Raw genomic sequence first — 17,539 nt, forward strand, 5'->3', positions numbered from 1 at the left:
AGATCTCTCCCCTGCGCTTCCACGTTCGTCACTTTTGAGCGCATTCCGACCTCATACGTCATCCGCCCAGAACTGTTTCCGTTTACAACAGTGAGCACAAGCTAGATTAAATTGATTATTACATTTTAAAATGGATATTTTTCTTACAAAAACGCATCGATTCGCTACAGGAGGCCTTTGTTCACCCCCCAGAGCTGTGTGAGACACTTTGTTTATGGATGGGTGCTTTTTATTTCACTTCTTTTGGACTGATGCACTGCAACACCCGCTGACTGCCATTAAACAGCTTGAAAGATCAAAAACCATTTTTAATATAACTCCGACTGGATTCGTCTGAAAGAAGAAAGTCATATACACCTAGGATGACTTGAGGGTGAGTAATTTATGAGCTAATTTTTGGGTGAACTAACCCTTTAAGGTCTACATTTGGTTTCATACCTTTGCATTTGCATCGCTGTTTGTAAAATCCCCATATCTGCAAGAATTAGCATACATTAAATAATTCACAATGAGAGAATATAAGAAAAACATGGAACATTTTTTAAATGGATTTTGGATCACATTAGAGAATTTTAACTAAATGCTACTAAAACATACTAAAATACAAAAAACAATGCATAACTGTACTAAAATTTTGTTTATTTCCCCCAAATATGAGGATTATGTGTTCCCTTTGGTAAATACTGAAACAATGATGACAAATATAACAAAGAGTGAAAAATTTAAGGGGGTCTGAATACTTTCCGTACCCACTGTATGAAATAACTCCCAAAAAGTGTGCTTCGCTGCAGAAAAAAAGGTGTTCGGTAGTGATGTTCCTTAAAGTTACACACAGATTATTCAGACTTTTGAACACCTTTACCTTAAAATGATGAGACCTATCTACTCGCACATTGTAGCTATGAGAGAGGGGGACACAGGAATATTTCCTGATCATAAATTTATGGGTTTTGTTCAAATCAGTCTTGGCCAATGGACTAAAACATACACAGTTTCGGTAGTGATATGAAAAATTCGGGACACATTTTTGGTCCCACTTTATATTAAGTGGCTTTAATTTTTTTTTTACATAAAGTTTCATAATTTACAAATAAAACATTTTTTTTTTAACTTCACTTTTTAAAAGAATCAAAAAGATACTTTTAAAAACAACAATGGAAAAAAATACAACAATTATTTCAATATAATTTCCATTAGTTCAAATTTAGGGCTTAGGGTTCGGGACAGCCACCTCCCAATTGAAAGTAGCCAATAAATGATGATTTTATATATATATTAAGCTTACTAATATTTTAAATATTATTGTGGGTTTCGATAGATAATAGAAGGATCTTAGTAAACATCTAAGATTTGAATACTTAAATGCTTTTCTGTAGAATGGCCCATATATATATATACACTGTATATAATTAAATAAAAAATCTTACTGGTCCCAAACTTTATTATTTACACTATTTCATGTGAGTGGACAAAAACTACTTAATTATTTTACATGTAAAAAAAGCAATTTTGTAATAAAAAATGTGTAATTTTGTAATAAAAACTTGGCTTGAGTGTACCTTAAATTTAATTACATTGAAAAAGCTTTTCAAAAATACTGGTTCAACAAAAACACTGAAGAAAAAGGAAAACAGGCTCTCTGCTTGGGTGGACCTCGACAGGAAATTAGAAAATAGGAAGTGGTTACGATCTACACCCAACTACCAACTGTAAACATAACATCTTTCCCACAGACAGACCCTTAAACACAACCCTGCTGCACTCGCACTGAAAACAGCACAAGCACTATGAACCTCTGACAGCAGAGTCAAATATGAACGAATGCAAGCCGTAAATATGATCTGGCTTACGAGTGATAATAAAATAGGCATTATGTGCATCTGTGCTTTTTGAAATAAATACAGATCTGGATGTCTGTTTTTCATGATGCTGAAAAGATCTTATTTCATCTTTTGTGTGGGTTGTCATCATGTTGAAGATGAAGATAAAGAGACTGAGCCCCAAATAAAACGTGCACTCACCAAACGAGAGCAGTGCCGACAAAATGAAGGCTTGACGCTGCTCGTCTCTGTAAACGTGTGAACAAAACCCATCTTACAGTTCTGTAAGGAGCTCGCCTTTGTGAAGTACTCAATCATCTCCTCACGGCTAATTTTACAGTCCCTGGGAGTGAAAATGAAAAAGAGAAAGATGAGACCTTTACTGTAGTGTAGACTTTGACAAATGAGGGAAAATAATTACTCCAGATAGACTGGACAGATGTCTTGACAAACCCACTGGTTTTGGTCCAGTTCATCAAATTTGCCGAGGTAAGGGAAATTGCTCCTGATGATCTCAAACTCTCCTTGGGAAATGTAGCCATCGCTATCAGTGTCGAAATTTTGGAACACTGACTGAAAGCAAGACATCTTACAATTAGTTCTCTTTCACCACAAGTTAATTTATTGCACGCTTTTCTGGAATTCTTGTCAAATTTGTGCAATATCACACACAACAGTATTGTTCATTATTTGTTGTTCAGCACAATGGCATGATTGTAAATATGAGATTTCTTTTAATAAGCCAGTCTATAAACAAAAAGTTATCACATAACTTACATTTGCTCCAGTAATGAAAATATTTGCAAACTAAAAGCAGAATTAAGTAGCTTCATGTTTCAAGGTTACATTCCTTTTTGTTTTTGAACAAACCGATTGAGTGAATGATTCAATGACTCACTCATAAGGTCAGTCACTTGTATGATTTTTTGAATGAATCAATGTTTTTGAACAAATCGGCTGAGTGAATGATTTACGTAATGACTCACACATAAGGTCAGTCACTTGTTTCATTCCTGATTCAATGAGTTTTTTGAATGAATCAGTTGAGTGAACGATTCAGTGTTGCATTCATAAGGCCAGTCAATTGTTTAACTCCTGAATGAATCAGTGTGTTAGAAAGATAAGTCCCTTATTTAATTTTTTTAATGAATCAGCGTTTTTGAACAAATTGATTGAGTGAAAGATTTAATGACTCACTCATCAAACATTCTGAGAAGCGCTGACGATAGCGGCTGTAGTTTCCAGAGGAGGTGACCAGCTCCACCAATCCATCAAAGACCTGATTAAACGCAGAGGAGAACATCGGTTAGGCTGAAGCCTGGTGCAGTCGAAATATGAGGAAAGGGGATTTCGGTACATGGGTACAAGATATTCCTGCTCATGTTTGGTTGCCTGATAACAGAGCACTTGACTCGAGTATTGATATTTCTGAGCAATCTTGCAGAGTATGAAAATGGCACTCAATCCATCTACTGAAAAGTGGACTTTAAGAATCTTATCTCTCATAGCCAGAGTTGGAGTGTTACAGCTGTTTGTTTTTCTTGCCAGTATTTGAGGTGTTTACAAAGCAGCTCTCTGGCAGTCCTCACCTTGCGTGTCTCGCTGCCGATGAGTGCCTGCGTATCCTTGAGTCTAGCAATGGAGCTATTGCTGAGCCCACCCACTACAGCCATCAGTGTATTGAAGTTCTGCAGCTGCAGCAGCCTCTACACACACACACACACACATATACAGTACAATATGTATATATTCATTTCAAAATCCTAAAACTTTTTTTTCAGTTTTAAATTAGATTCTGAATCCCCAGATCTTCAATGTGGTCTGAGACTTTTGGACCCCGCTGTAAACAGATTACATGTCTTAAATATAGGCGAGCGAGCGAGTTGGATTAACCTGGGCCACTTTGATGAATTCACTGATGACAGTGGCTCTCTGCTGAGCTGTAGGCTTACTGAGAACCATGATCTGGATCCACTGGGAAACACTGTTAAACAGAGTAATGAAACGCTCCAGAATGGGATTATCCACCGTGCAGCCGTGCATCACGAAACTGTGGTAGTCCTGGAACTGAGGGGGAACAGATTTTTCATTTGCAATATGAACTCAGACTCGAGGTCATGCTATTACGAGCACAAAGACACGACTAAATACTGCATCTATAAATTAAGAGACTTACCAGAATTTTGCAAAATGATTTGTACTCCATATACGTTAGGTGTTCAGCCAGGGTGGAAGCATCCAGGTGGTCAAAAAGAAGAGAGGTCTTGCGTTTTTTCTGGACAGTTTCATCCAGTTGACGTCGCCATTCGTAAGATGGACTACAGGCAAAACAAACAAAACATTGTATTTCTGTTCCTTGTCCCGTATGCCTAAATATTAAGTACGCAACTTTTTCTATTATATTGGATTATATCAACAGGTCAGTGACATGACACTCTAGATCTATTAAGTTATTAATATATACATACATACAGGTGCATCTCAATAAATTAGAATGTCGTGAACTTCTAGCTGTTTGAGTATCTCAGGCATGCAGCTTGTTTGTGATGTTCAGTACACTATCCCCCCACTTTCTCCAGCCCTCTGTATCAAAGGAGCAGCGGTTTGGGTGAGTTCTGTGCCCCTGTGACTCACATGCTGTCTATGTCGATGAGCAGACTTCGCCTCACATCTCCATTCTGCTCCAGTCGCTCTTTCAGACCGCGGATCTGCTCAGCCAGAGCGGGGTTCAGGTCAAACTCAGCTGGGAACTCAGATATCCAGTACCTGACAGAGAAAAGGAGATGGAAGACAGAGAGAGCTATGACACAGAGTAGCTGTGCATGAAACAGGTCTAGGCAAGACATCAGTAGGATGAGTATTTTCGGTGAATAGTCTTGCCTCAACTGCTTTATGTGAATTCACAATACACCTCTGTGATACAACCCAGTTGCCTTATGACAAAAAGCATCCACATCTTTACAAGAAATATGCACTGCATGGCCAAATAGTATGTGGACACCACAGCCATAGATGCTTTTGAGTGTGAAATAGGTCTGCATAAATGCATACATTTCAAAATGCATGCATTTTACATTAATAGGGAGTTCTCCTTAAGGGGGCGTTCACACATAACACGGTTTTGCTGCTTTTCCAGTTTTTTTATGTTAACATGCACTAGATGGACGTCTTTGAACACTCCGCTTACATATCACATCTTCTGCAGCATCTCACTTTGACACTGCAATCTAAAAACGTGCCACTGAAGTCTCAATACCATGCATTTTTTCCATTCCACTGCCCTGCATCTCACATTTTTAAACGCAAAAACGTGTTCTGTGTGAATGGCCCCTAAGGAAATTTGCAAGCTGCGAATGTCAATATCACTGATTGGGTGAACACAGCATGCAGCGTGTTTAAATAATGGTTTTGGACCATTAAATGGCCTTCTTCTTCCAGTTAACATGTTTTCTGTCACATATGTTCTCTCAAATTACAGCACTTACATTTTTTTGACTCCACTGTCCATGAACATTTATTGAGGCAAAAGCTATTCCGTTTATGGGTTGTTTGTGCACTCATATTACCACAAATAGGTTAAAGTGCAACTTGCAATATGGCGAAATAAGTCCTGCATTCTAAATAAAACATCCAATAGCCAATTGGAAAGGTTATCGGATCACTGCCGTTAGAAGTTCAAGTTGCTATAGAAACAGTTAGAAACTTAGGACTGCACATGTGCATTGGCTAGTCCAGCCTGAAATAAAAGCTTTTTTAATGCGCAACATTTATGAGAAAGTTCATGTTAGATTTTGTTGTTGATTTGAAATATTTTATTTAAAGAGATAGCTCATCCATGTTGGTAACCAAACAGCTGACAGTAGCCATTGACAAAAAAACACTATGGAAGTCAATGGCTACCGTCAACATTTGGTTACCAACATTCTTCCAAATATCTTCTTTTGTGTTCAACCCCAGCAGGCACACAACGTCATAAGACGTTGATATTTGGTTACATTTCGGTTGCGACGTCGGGTGACCAAAATTCAATGTCAATTCAACATCTAATGTCAATTTGATGCCCAATACCGACGTCAGCTGACATTGATATTTGTTGTTTTTAGGTTGTGTAACCAAAATCCATCATTACGTCAACGTCAATTTGGTATCCGATTTTCATTCTCAACCAAAATGCAAAGTATGTATTTTTGGGTAAACTGTCCCTTTAAATGTAAGCGTGGCAAGCAGTTTTTGAGATTTCAGGATTTCCCCATTCATGTAGATAGGACTTGGTCTTGGATGCCTAAAATAGGCTTTGAAAGGGACTTTGTTCTAATCTAACACCTCATCGTTTCATACTGAGTTTCGTAACACAGGGTCAAAAGCAGTGCTAACCCCCTTGTGAAACATTGCTTTTAAAGCAGGGTTTAAAAATATGATAACCCAAGGTTAAGAGTCGCATGAAAAAGCCCATTTAAAGCCCTTTGGAGGGGTATTGTGATACTGAAAGAGAAAAGGTAGGTGCCACTCTATTATAAAGCTTTGAATATGATTTACGGCTGTATTCTGTACTTGATTTCATGCACCTGTTACTAATGGGTTTATCTGAAACAGCCGAACCTTGGATGTCTTCAAGCTTTTAGCCATGTAGTATATGTATAGTTATTATAAAAAATAAATAAATAGGTGAACAAATGGCTTTTTAACCTACTTGACAAGGTGACAAATCTGAGACTGGCAAATTGCAGAACAATCCTGTTCCTGAGACCTGTAATACTGTCAAGGTAGCTCACTTCATTACTATTATCGGCTGTTAGGAGAGTGATGGAAACAGTTTGTGATGCAGTCAGCCCTCTCTATAAATGACAAACCCCACCCATGACCGCATGTACTAAGTGCTAAATGTCAAGTAAAAAAGCTGGCCTGTCACCTCTGAAATTAAATGTACAAAGACTTGTATTTCTTTTCAGGTATTTGACATTAATGCTAGTTTTTCGAAATACAGAGTCCTGAGAAAGTATAATGTGACAGGTCTGCTGAAGGAGGATACTTGTGCAGGAGTTTCTTAGCTAGGTCACTGGATGACAGGTACCAGGGATGCATGGTAAGAAACATTCGCACGAGAGATGGCTCCTTCAGAACGCCTTCATTGTCTGCGAAGAAGATAGAAAACCAGACAGACATTTGCACATTAATTACCATGAATCTATTAGCCTATGACTTTCATTTAATGCTCAGTTTGAAAATGTATATATATGTTTATTAGTGCTGTCAAATGATTAATCGCAATTAATTGCATCCAAAATAAGTTTTAGTTTATATGTGTGTGTACTGTGTATATTTATTATGTATATATAAATACACACACATATACAGTATATATATTTAAAATATTTACATGCTTTTAAATGTATATATTTATATCCATATAATTTATATTCTATATAAATATATTTAATACATTTACATTTATATTTAGTCATTTAGCAGATGCTTTTATCCAATAAGTAAGTAATGACTCAACAAAAGAGCAATGATATGCAAGTGCTATAACAAGTCTCAGTTAGCTTAAAGGGGTCATATGATGCTTTTTTAAAGATCATTATTTTGTGTATTTGGTGTAACAGAATATGTTGACATGCTTTAATGTTCAAAAAACACATTATTTTTCATGATTCTTGAAGATGGTGATATATAAGCATAACATATTTTTCTGAAATATATACATGCATGTGTGTTTTTATATATACATAATAAATATACAGTACACTGTACATATATATATATATTATGTAAACAAAAACTTTTATTTTGGATGCGATTAATCGTTTGACAGCAACTTCAACCAAGAGTCCAAAGCTAAAGTTCAGCTAAAAAATATCTTTGTCTTTCCCACGTTAAAATGTATCAAGTAAAATTAAATAATGAATCATTTAATGGCTTTGCAATGAAAGCATATTATGTAAAACACATTTATTTTTTACTAAATGCACACTATTATAAGTCAGGCCAAAAATATTACATTTTATAGTAACAGTGCTCCATTTCTCTATCCACCAGGGAGTCGAATTGGCTTGAAAAAAATTGAAGACCCCCGAGCTAGAGAAATTAACATGAGAAACACTGAAGAGGTTTGAAGAATATCAAGAAACAGACACAAATGCATACAGTTGAACAAGTCAGTGTTGTTCCGACTGGCTGATCAGAGGGTTTACACAAGAGAAGGAGGAAGCAAATATGACCACTGACCAAAGGCTTTGATGCAGGCTTCCACCAGCTCATCCACGCTGGCTGACTGATCCGATGAAACGCTCTCCATCCCTTTCTACTTCACTGTTCTCCACAGCCCCTCCTTCTCCCCCCCACTTAATTTTCCACTCCTCTCTTTGATCCCTCTCTTTTTCAGTCTGAAAACGAGACAACGCCATGCGCGGCAAAGGAAACAGAATCAATAAAGCAGAGAATGGTTCAGATGTGAGAGGTGTCACTGGTTTTTCATTTTCATCAAAAGCAGACAAATCCTAGTCACACATGGATAATACAGTGGACAAGACTCATGCGGAGAAAAACAAGGTGCATAAAAGAAAAGAAAAAAAAAATCAGAGATCCATAGGAACCGTTTTCAGAGAACAGTAGAAGAAAAAATAAGCCTTAGAAAGATTTTCAAAGGAACTTACCAGTTGAATCCGGCATCAATGGTCAAACAGTGATCATCTTTGAAAACAGAAGTGCTAATGAACGCTGGGCTTCAGTGGAGCCTCTCTACCCATGTACTGAAAACCACAGAGGGCCTCACTGGGGTTCACTCTGAGTACAGCTGCCTGTAGACTCAGTTTCCTGTCAGTTGAGAAATTTACAGCTGTTGCATTTCCTGTTCATAATGTTTCGAGACTTTTTTTGTCACATTCACAACAAAAAGGGGTGGAGGACAAAGGGTGAGAAAAAAATGTAAAGAGAAAAAAAAAATGTAGTTACAACTAAATTCTTAATTAATTTTTGTATTGGTTCCAGTAAAAATATCCAAATGTCTAAAAATATCTAAAGACAAACTTAGTTGAGAACCAAAACTGTATAAGATGCTAAGTCATGTTTCAGAGAACATACAGGTGCATCTCAATAAATTAGAATGTCGTGGAAAAGTTCATTTATTTCAGTAATTCAACTCAAATTGTGAAACTCTTGAATTAAATTAATTCAATGCACACAGACTGAAGTAGTTTAAGTCTTTGGTTCTTTTAATTGTGATGATTTTGGCTCACATTTAGACACACGTATAAATATGTTATTTTAAAACAAATGATCATAGCTTATGAAATTTTGCTTCTAAATTAAATGTAACTTTAATTTTATAAATAAGAAACAAGAAATACTGTATATATTATCTATCTATCTATATCTATATATAATAGAAAATTATTTAATAATTGATGAAAACATTCTAGCTTATGAAATTTTGCTTCATTTAATGATAACTCTGCATGTGACTTTGTTTGCTTTAATGGTAAATCAGAGCATCACAGAACTGTTTTTATAAAGCATGGACACAAAAGTGTCCAGTGTGTCCACAATCCTCACTGCTGAGGGTGTGAGCAATGTGAAATTGAACAGTTGTGTTGGCTCCCCTCAGTGGCCACATAGTGTCACACACTTTAATTTCTCACTCTGGCTATTACTGAAGCTTGAATTGATATTAAAACTGAACTGTCAAATTATCAGTTTTATTGGAAATAATCAAAACAGCTTTCATTGAATACATTTTGAAAGCAATGTTTCAACAAAGTTAAAATCCTGAACTTGATGGAATAAAGAGAAACTAGTGTTAGTTAATTTGAAATCAAATTTAAATATGATTGTGATTAGGGTATGAAAATATTCAGACTGAAAAAAAAAAAATCCTATTATTATCAATATTATGTTGTCCTGTCTCATATTTATCTTGAATGTAAGTGTAAATTAACATTATATTTAGTGTAAATATAACAAATTAAGTAAGATCTGGGCCATTAAAGCAGATCTTGGCTAATTTATAGCGAAGATTCAAGTCTCAATTAATAGATTTATCTGGTTTAAAAAAAAATCGAGAAAATAAGGCAAAAATATCTAATAAGAACAGATACAATTTTTTATTATTTTGCAGTGTAGGGGGCTAATGAATCTTTACAAAAAATGGCACATCTTATCCGTTCTGCTTTAAAGGATTTACTCAGGTACTGCAGGGGGTCTGCAGAGAAAAAAAAATACCATTCTCTTTAAAAAAAAAAGAAAAAAAGCACGATATTTTTAGTAAAATGAATGAATATGAAATGACCTGATATGCATTAGCCTATATAATATAATAATGTGTAATGTGTTTTAACGTGTACAAAATGTGATTTGTTGCTCCCACGGGTTAGCTTAGAATCTGGGTCTGCAATTCTCTATTGAATAAACTGTCTATTAAGTTTGCAAAACATTTCATAATTGAAATGCATATTAATTTAAACAAGATTGAGGATTCATGTGTGGTGCACAGCTGTTGATGCCGTTCAAATATCATGGCCTTTTAGTTGGGTCATTGCGGCTATTAATGTCTCTGGCTCGAGAGACTTCTGGATTATTGGAGTTGTAGTTCAACTTAAAATACGTTTATTCATAATTAATTTTCACTTCTACTATACATATTTATCAATCGCGTAAAAAATAAAACACCAGTATCCTCATTTTCATAAAGCAGTTACCTTACTGAAAACTTAATTGGCGGATGGCTGCACCGACCCCGCCCACTAATTAATATTCATGATGTGAACTTTAAATAAGGACAACTGTCAGTGTTATATGGGTGCTGTCGCGTGCGGTCTGAACTTGAACCCAAGACGAGACTACTGTCACCATGTCTAAACCACTGTCAGACCACGACAGGAAAAAGCAGATTTCTGTGAAGGGGCTCGCCGGTGTGGAGAATGTGGCAGACCGCTGTCAGTGTTATATGGGTGCTGTCGCGTGCGGTCTGGTGTTTACTCTCTTACTTGAACCCAAGACGAGACTACTGTCACCATGTCTAAACCACTGTCAGACCACGACAGGAAAAAGCAGATTTCTGTGAAGGGGCTCGCCGGTGTGGAGAATGTGGCAGACCTAAAGAAAAACTATAATCGCCATCTGCATTTCACGCTGGTGAAGGACAGGAACGTATCCACCAAACGGGATTATTACTTTGCGCTCGCGCACACAGTCAGAGACCACTTGGTAGGCAGATGGATCAGAACACAGCAGAGTTATTACGAGAAAGACCCCAAAGTAAGTTCGTGCATGTTTGAGGTTGCACCAAAATAAAAGCAAGTCCATGCATGAGACGACTGCACCAAAACAGAATACATTTTTTGTATGCAATTAATAACTACACGAGTCAATGAAGCTCTAATAACATTTCATGCCATTTGTACACTCGAAGACGGTTGCAGTAGCGATTCCCTGCTTGAGCACAGCATTGTTGACCTTTTGTGACCCGAGAACTCTTCAGGTAAACTGGGATCAGCACCCTATGCAAAGTATTTTTAAAAATCAGTATTCACTTATGGGTCAACTTTAGCACGGCTTTGATAGTCAAATATAATTTTTGCAATGATTTCAACTAGCATTAACATACAGATCTCAACTTGGGGAACATGAATGAGCATTTAAGATGATCAATAGCATGAGCTTTACATTACTAGCACAATAATGCATCTCCAGTTTATTGCTCTCTGTCATGTGCATTCATAAAGCATCTTGAATTTTGATGATTATGCTGGCGATTTTTCTTCTTTAAATAATAAAGGAACTAATGACACAATATTATCATATTAACATCTATTTTATGATCTATTTCAAAGCATATTTAATTGAAATGTAACTAGAGGGACATTTGTTATATTTATAAATATTAAAACGACCAAGCAGCAGAAACCGTATAAAAAGAATGTGTCAGTATTCAGGGCATCACAATCGGAGTCTGATGATGGGTGATGAAACCACAGCTCAGCATCCCTGACCTTTTCCTCTCCAGTCCAGCCTGAAATCCCTGGAGGTGTCTAGGATATAAAGGTCAAAAGTTGCTCCCTAAAAGAAAGGTCACTGTAGAAACATATATGGAGGAAGAAGTAACATATAATTCAGCCTTATAATAAGAGTTACATAAGACTATACAAACCTTTTTACAGGAAATATCATAAGCAAAATGACCTGGACTTCTTCAGAGAGTTCCATTCGGCTTCTTTTTCTGTAGGTGGACATCAGCAATAAACCTGGACTTGATCATTAAAAGCTCCAATGAGGCTCATGACTGTTTACTTCGAAATGTGACTGCAGAAGTGATGTGAGAAACCGGTTCCATGAGTTCAAAGCTTTGGGATGCTATAAAATGGCTGGTGTGGGCAGAAGTGTGTGGTTTACCTGGACACTGCCATCTTTTTCATAGTTTAAACTGTTTTCAACATCTTGTACGACACATTGGTCTGCACTCAGACCTTCTTCATTAGCTGCTTTACAGAATAGCATTACACACTCTGTAACCTTTGCTGGCGACCTCACTGCTGGTTATTTTTGCTGGAGTCAAAATGCCAGTGTTACATAACACCAGTGACCTTCCCCTATCCCTGACTAGTCTGTTTCAGCCCATCGTGCCGCCACACGCCCACTCTCACCTCCACTGTCTTTTTCTCTCTCTTGCTTTTCATACCCAACACCAAAGAAAGGCCTAAAATGTCAAAGGCTACAACAGGGATGGTATCAGACTGCGATGTGTAAATGATCCCTCTGCCAGGAAGTATTAAATAGTTTTTAATAAAGTCTAAAAATAGTTCCCCAGCTGAGGGTGGGTCCTTGGAGCGCTCGACTTGGTAACCCTAAATCAATATTTCAAAGTATATAACCATTATGTAAACAATGTTGCTGTATTTTTAATATATGTGACCCTGAACCACAAAACCAGTCATAAGGGTCAATATTTCGGAATTGAAATTTATACATCAGCTGAAAGCTGAATAAATAAGCTTTCCATTCAGGTATGGTTTGTTAGGACAATACTTGGCCGAGATACAACTATTTGAAAATCTGGAATCTGAGGGTGCAAAAAAATCAAAATGTTGAGAAAATCGCCTTTAAAGTTGTCCAAATGAAGTTCTTCGCAATGCATATTACTAATCAAAAATTAAGTTTTAATATATTTGCAGTAGGAAATTTACAAAATATCTTCATGCAACATGATCTTTATTTAATATCCTAATGATTTTTGGCATAAAAGAAAAATCAATAATTTTGACCCATACAATGTATTTTTGGCTATTGCTACAAATATACCCCAGCGACTTAAGACTGGTTTTATGGTCCAGGGTCGCATGGCAATATGGATCTCTAGATGTTTTAATATTTCCTGGCTGTGAGAAACTTTCAAAATTCTAATGAAAATTCTAATTCAATTATTCAAATAAATATTTTTCTTAATTTTTAGTTCTTCATAAATTACATTTCATAAAAAAAATTACATTTAAAATAAAAAAAATTAACATTATACTACATAAAATAATTTAAATTAAATTTTAAATTTTAAATAAAGTTAAAAATTCAATTCTCAGTTACACAAATTCTATATTTTACTACTTATTATCGATAACATTCTATAGTTCTACATACTGTAAATTAAATTTAAATACAAAATTAAATAAAAAATGACATTACATTAAATTAAATATTACATTTATAGAATAAGGTACTCTATAAATTACTATATATATATATATATATATACATTTCAGGATTTTGGATGATGTTAGCATGCGTTATAGTTTTGTAAACTGCATTATAGCATGCTTTTTAGTTCCTATTTTCCTTCAGATTGCAAGTTATTAAATGCAATGCATTTTATGGATGTATATTTATTCATACATTTGTATGGATCTCTAAATGCTTTAATATTTTCTGGCTGTCAGAAATTGCATGAATAAAGGAGTATTATATTATAGTACAACCTAATTAAATTAAATTTAAAATGAATTATTTAAAAAAATTAAAAAAAAAAAAAGGCCAGGAAACATTTCAGGATTCTCAGTTACACTTTTTGTCCAATGTGGTGGAATATATTATCAATAATATTGTATAGTTCTATATAAATTTATTTTAATTAAAAATAATAATAATTACACTTTTTTTTAACATTTCATTAAATTAAATAACATTTTTTTTAATAGAATAAAGAAGAAAATAGACCAGGAAACATTTCAGGACTCAGGGATTTGTGATGACGTTTGCATGCGCTTTAGTTTTGTAAAACATTTTATGCATTAAAACGTGCTCTTTAGTACCTTAGTTCCTATTCTGTGCTTTTTCTGGAACAACACTAAACCTCTTGACGTGATATCATTTCTATGCAACGGTCTAGGATGATTCTTTTGGACAGCACTTTTTAGTTTTGATACAATAAGTGTTTCCCATAAATTTGTATTTTCAGCAGATCTCTCGCTCTCCTTCACTGGCTTTTTTTTTTGTTTTTGTCGACGTGGTTGATACCCATTACAGTTATGAATAGTCACTGTGTCTGGATGGTCCCTGGAGCTCTGGCTATATTCTGCTCTAACAAGCATTTCTGTGGTGGAGCATCAGCACCGGAGCTGCCGCTCTTGCAGCTGTTTCAGCTGTTAGGCTGGAGAATCCCTTACAAAAGCACACATGCCTACAGCTCTCCCTGGACTCTGCTCACATGCTGCTTCATTTCATCTGGAATGTGGCTTACAATAAATGACAGAATCTTACCGGATGTCCAGATGTCCCTCTGCATGGGGAATGGATGTTATCTGTGCCAACAGAGAGAAAAAGAACAAAAGTAAAAAATAAAAAATATATAATTTGCAATAATATTCTACAGTTTATACTTAATATAATATAATGTTTGTTTTTAATTTAATTATTAAATTAAATTAAATATTTTTCAATTTACATTTTAAATTTAAAAAATACACATTATACTAAATAAAAAATTCAGAATAAAGTAAAAAATTAAAAAGTCAGTTACACATTGAAGAAAAAATATGCATCGCAGACATTTAATTTGAATGAGATTACATGTCTTCTGAATAAAGACAAGAAAAAAAACATCCACAGACGACTGTAAATAATGGCTGCAGTCTGTAGTTTTGAATGTTATATACTCGTAATAACCAATATCATCTTATCACCGGCTTTCCGACACCAGAATATGATCAAACACAGAATACGTAACACACAAAATGACTTCTCTTCCACTTTCTTGTCACAAACGCTTAAGATTTGACGTCTGTTTGATTTCATTAATACCAGCAGCCGAGTGCTCATGTGAATGAGCTCCTTTTACAGGAGAGATCCTGACTAATAAGGTAACTCCCATGAATCACTGGGAGCTAAATGAAACGGAGAATAAGCGCTTGATTGGGCTGAACAGTCTTAATGACCTGCTGGTGGGAATCCATGTATTGATCATATATATTGAATGCTCAGAGTCCAAAGGCTCAGTGCAGCAGCGTCTTCATTCAGATGTCATCCTCTCAAGCAGCACGTCCAGTGCAGCGCTGAATAAAAACACTTTGATCTGTATAACGCATCTTTTCTGATCTCTGTTCAAAGGAAAACGTGAGAAATGTCTGTCGGTTTGCCTGTTTATAATTACTGATATTTGTATGATGATTTTGGGTGTGTTTTCTGCGTGCAAATAAAGTACTGACCCTTTCCTTTATTGTGATTATGACACAGTAACCCCACCCTGCCACATTGGCCACTGACCGCCACCCACCTGCTGGCCTGCTATTGGCTCTCCACACTGATCCACGCCCAGCAGGACTCTACTGGCACAATGCAATAAACAGGGCACTGGAAGAGAGACAGTGAGAGAGAGAAAGAATGAAAGGAGCTTGAATGAAAGTAGTATTAAATTGCGTCATAATAGTACCTTTGATACATCATTGCAGCTACAATTTCATTTTGTAATTCAGACTATACATTTCCACTACTATTCCAGCAAATAAAAGCACTGAAATATAAATGTAAAATAATAATAATAAAATAAAAATAAAACAATAATAAAAACAGCAAGTGAAATAAGAAAAACGTAGCAAATAGCATACATTTCAGTTGTGGCACTATTATGTTGCAGAGGTTGATTTCAAAAGAAAGTAGAAAATAGTCCAGGAAACATTTCAGCATTCTCTCACTTTTTTTTAGGTAATATTTCAGTGTCATAGACAATATTCAGTTTTTTTTTAAATGCTCAAATGACTGTAAATAATGGCTACAGTCTGTACTTTTAAATGGTATGTGCTAGTAATAACCAATATATATATAAATATATATGTGACCTTGGACCACAAAACCAGTCATAAGGGTCCATTTTTTGAAATTGAGATTTATACACGATCTGAAAGCTGAATAAATAAGCTTGCATTGATGTATTGTTTGTTAGGATCTGACAATATTTGGTCGAGATGCAACTATTTGAAAATCTGGAATCTGAGGTTGCAAAAAAAATCAAAATATTGAGAAAATCGCCTTTAAAGTTGTCTAAATGAAGTTCTTAGCAATGCATATTACTAATCAAAAATTAAGTTTTAATATATTTACAGTAGGAAATTTACAAAATATCTTCATGGAACATGATCTTTACTTAATATCCTAATGATTTTTGGCATAAAAGAAAAATCAATAATTTTTACCCATACAATGTATTTTTGGCTATTGCTACAAATATACCCCAGTGACTTAAGACTGGTTTTATGATCCAGGGTCGCATATGTTAAAAAATAATGAATAAAGAAAGACATATTCTGTATTATCCTTCTTGTGTCTATTAGCGTGTTTACTACCTCTCCCTGGAGTTCTACATGGGCCGTACCTTGCAGAACACTATGGTGAACCTGGCACTGGAGAACGCTTGTGATGAAGCCATGTATCAGGTAAGACTACACAATGAAGCCAGTGTAATGCTTTAGGTGATTGTTTGAAACCATTGATTCATTACATACATTGTGCTTCAGCTGGGTCTGGATATGGAGGAGCTGCAGGAGATGGAGGAAGATGCTGGACTGGGAAATGGAGGCCTTGGTCGTCTTGCTGGTTAGTAATCTGACTTCAGGTTTGAAAGAGGAACCATCATCTTCAGTATGGATTTTTCGAAAGTCTGGAAAATATTGGAACAGCCCGTTCTTGAAAATTTCAAAGCTATAGAACTTTTCAAAGGCATGATAAATCTGTTTCTGAAAAGATGCACTCACCCTTGGTCTCTCTCTGTTTTTGTTTGTTAGCTTGCTTCCTGGACTCTATGGCTTCTCTTGGCCTGGCTGCCTACGGTTATGGCATCCGCTATGAGTTTGGTATCTTCAACCAGAAAATCTCCAGTGGCTGGCAGGTAGTTTAAGTTACCTTTAATAGTCTGACTTGATAAAAAACAAAACAAAAAAAAAAACTATTAATTTAAAGGGATAGTTCACCCAAAAATTTAAATTCTGTCATTACTCACCCTCATGTCGTTCCAAACCCGTAAGACCTTCGTTCATCTTCGGAACACAAATTAAGATATTTTTGATTAAATCCAAGAGCTTTCTGACCCTCCATGGACAGCAACGCAACTGACACGTTCAAGGCCCAGAAAGGTAGTAAGGAAATTATTAAAATAGTCCGTGTGACATCAGTGGTTCAACTGTAAAGTTACGAAGCTACGAGAATACTTTTTTGCGCAAAGAAAACAAAAATAACGACTTTAT

At 35.7% G+C, this 17,539-nt stretch overlaps 2 protein-coding genes across 2 annotated transcripts in view; one reads left to right on the forward strand and one right to left on the reverse strand.

Annotated features, from left to right (window-relative positions):
- Positions 1 to 8,603, reverse strand: part of LOC107723918 (RAS guanyl-releasing protein 2-like) — a 10,871-nt gene extending 2,268 nt beyond the window's left edge. The window contains exons 1-12 of the mRNA XM_016532648.1: positions 8,477 to 8,603; positions 8,049 to 8,206; positions 6,850 to 6,952; positions 6,511 to 6,567; positions 4,455 to 4,586; positions 3,997 to 4,138; positions 3,714 to 3,887; positions 3,410 to 3,526; positions 3,018 to 3,099; positions 2,278 to 2,389; positions 2,022 to 2,163; positions 439 to 475 (exon numbers count right to left, since the gene is read on the reverse strand). Of these exons, the coding sequence (XP_016388134.1) occupies positions 439 to 475; positions 2,022 to 2,163; positions 2,278 to 2,389; positions 3,018 to 3,099; positions 3,410 to 3,526; positions 3,714 to 3,887; positions 3,997 to 4,138; positions 4,455 to 4,586; positions 6,511 to 6,567; positions 6,850 to 6,952; positions 8,049 to 8,118 (1,168 nt within the window). The 5' untranslated portion in view covers positions 8,119 to 8,206; positions 8,477 to 8,603. The remainder of the gene's footprint in view (positions 1 to 438; positions 476 to 2,021; positions 2,164 to 2,277; positions 2,390 to 3,017; positions 3,100 to 3,409; positions 3,527 to 3,713; positions 3,888 to 3,996; positions 4,139 to 4,454; positions 4,587 to 6,510; positions 6,568 to 6,849; positions 6,953 to 8,048; positions 8,207 to 8,476) is intronic.
- A 2,169-nt stretch (positions 8,604 to 10,772) lies between these two features.
- The window catches only part of pygma (phosphorylase, glycogen, muscle A), an 18,110-nt gene continuing 11,343 nt past the window's right edge, over positions 10,773 to 17,539 (forward strand). Inside the window, exons 1-4 of the mRNA XM_016532637.1 lie at positions 10,773 to 11,075; positions 16,631 to 16,732; positions 16,814 to 16,892; positions 17,081 to 17,184. Coding sequence (XP_016388123.1) covers positions 10,833 to 11,075; positions 16,631 to 16,732; positions 16,814 to 16,892; positions 17,081 to 17,184 — 528 coding nt within the window. The 5' untranslated portion in view covers positions 10,773 to 10,832. The remainder of the gene's footprint in view (positions 11,076 to 16,630; positions 16,733 to 16,813; positions 16,893 to 17,080; positions 17,185 to 17,539) is intronic.

The sequence above is a fragment of the Sinocyclocheilus rhinocerous genome, unplaced genomic scaffold, assembly GCF_001515625.1.
Source record: "Sinocyclocheilus rhinocerous isolate Xijiao unplaced genomic scaffold, SAMN03320098_v1.1 scaffold253, whole genome shotgun sequence".
Lineage (NCBI taxonomy): Eukaryota > Metazoa > Chordata > Actinopteri > Cypriniformes > Cyprinidae > Sinocyclocheilus > Sinocyclocheilus rhinocerous.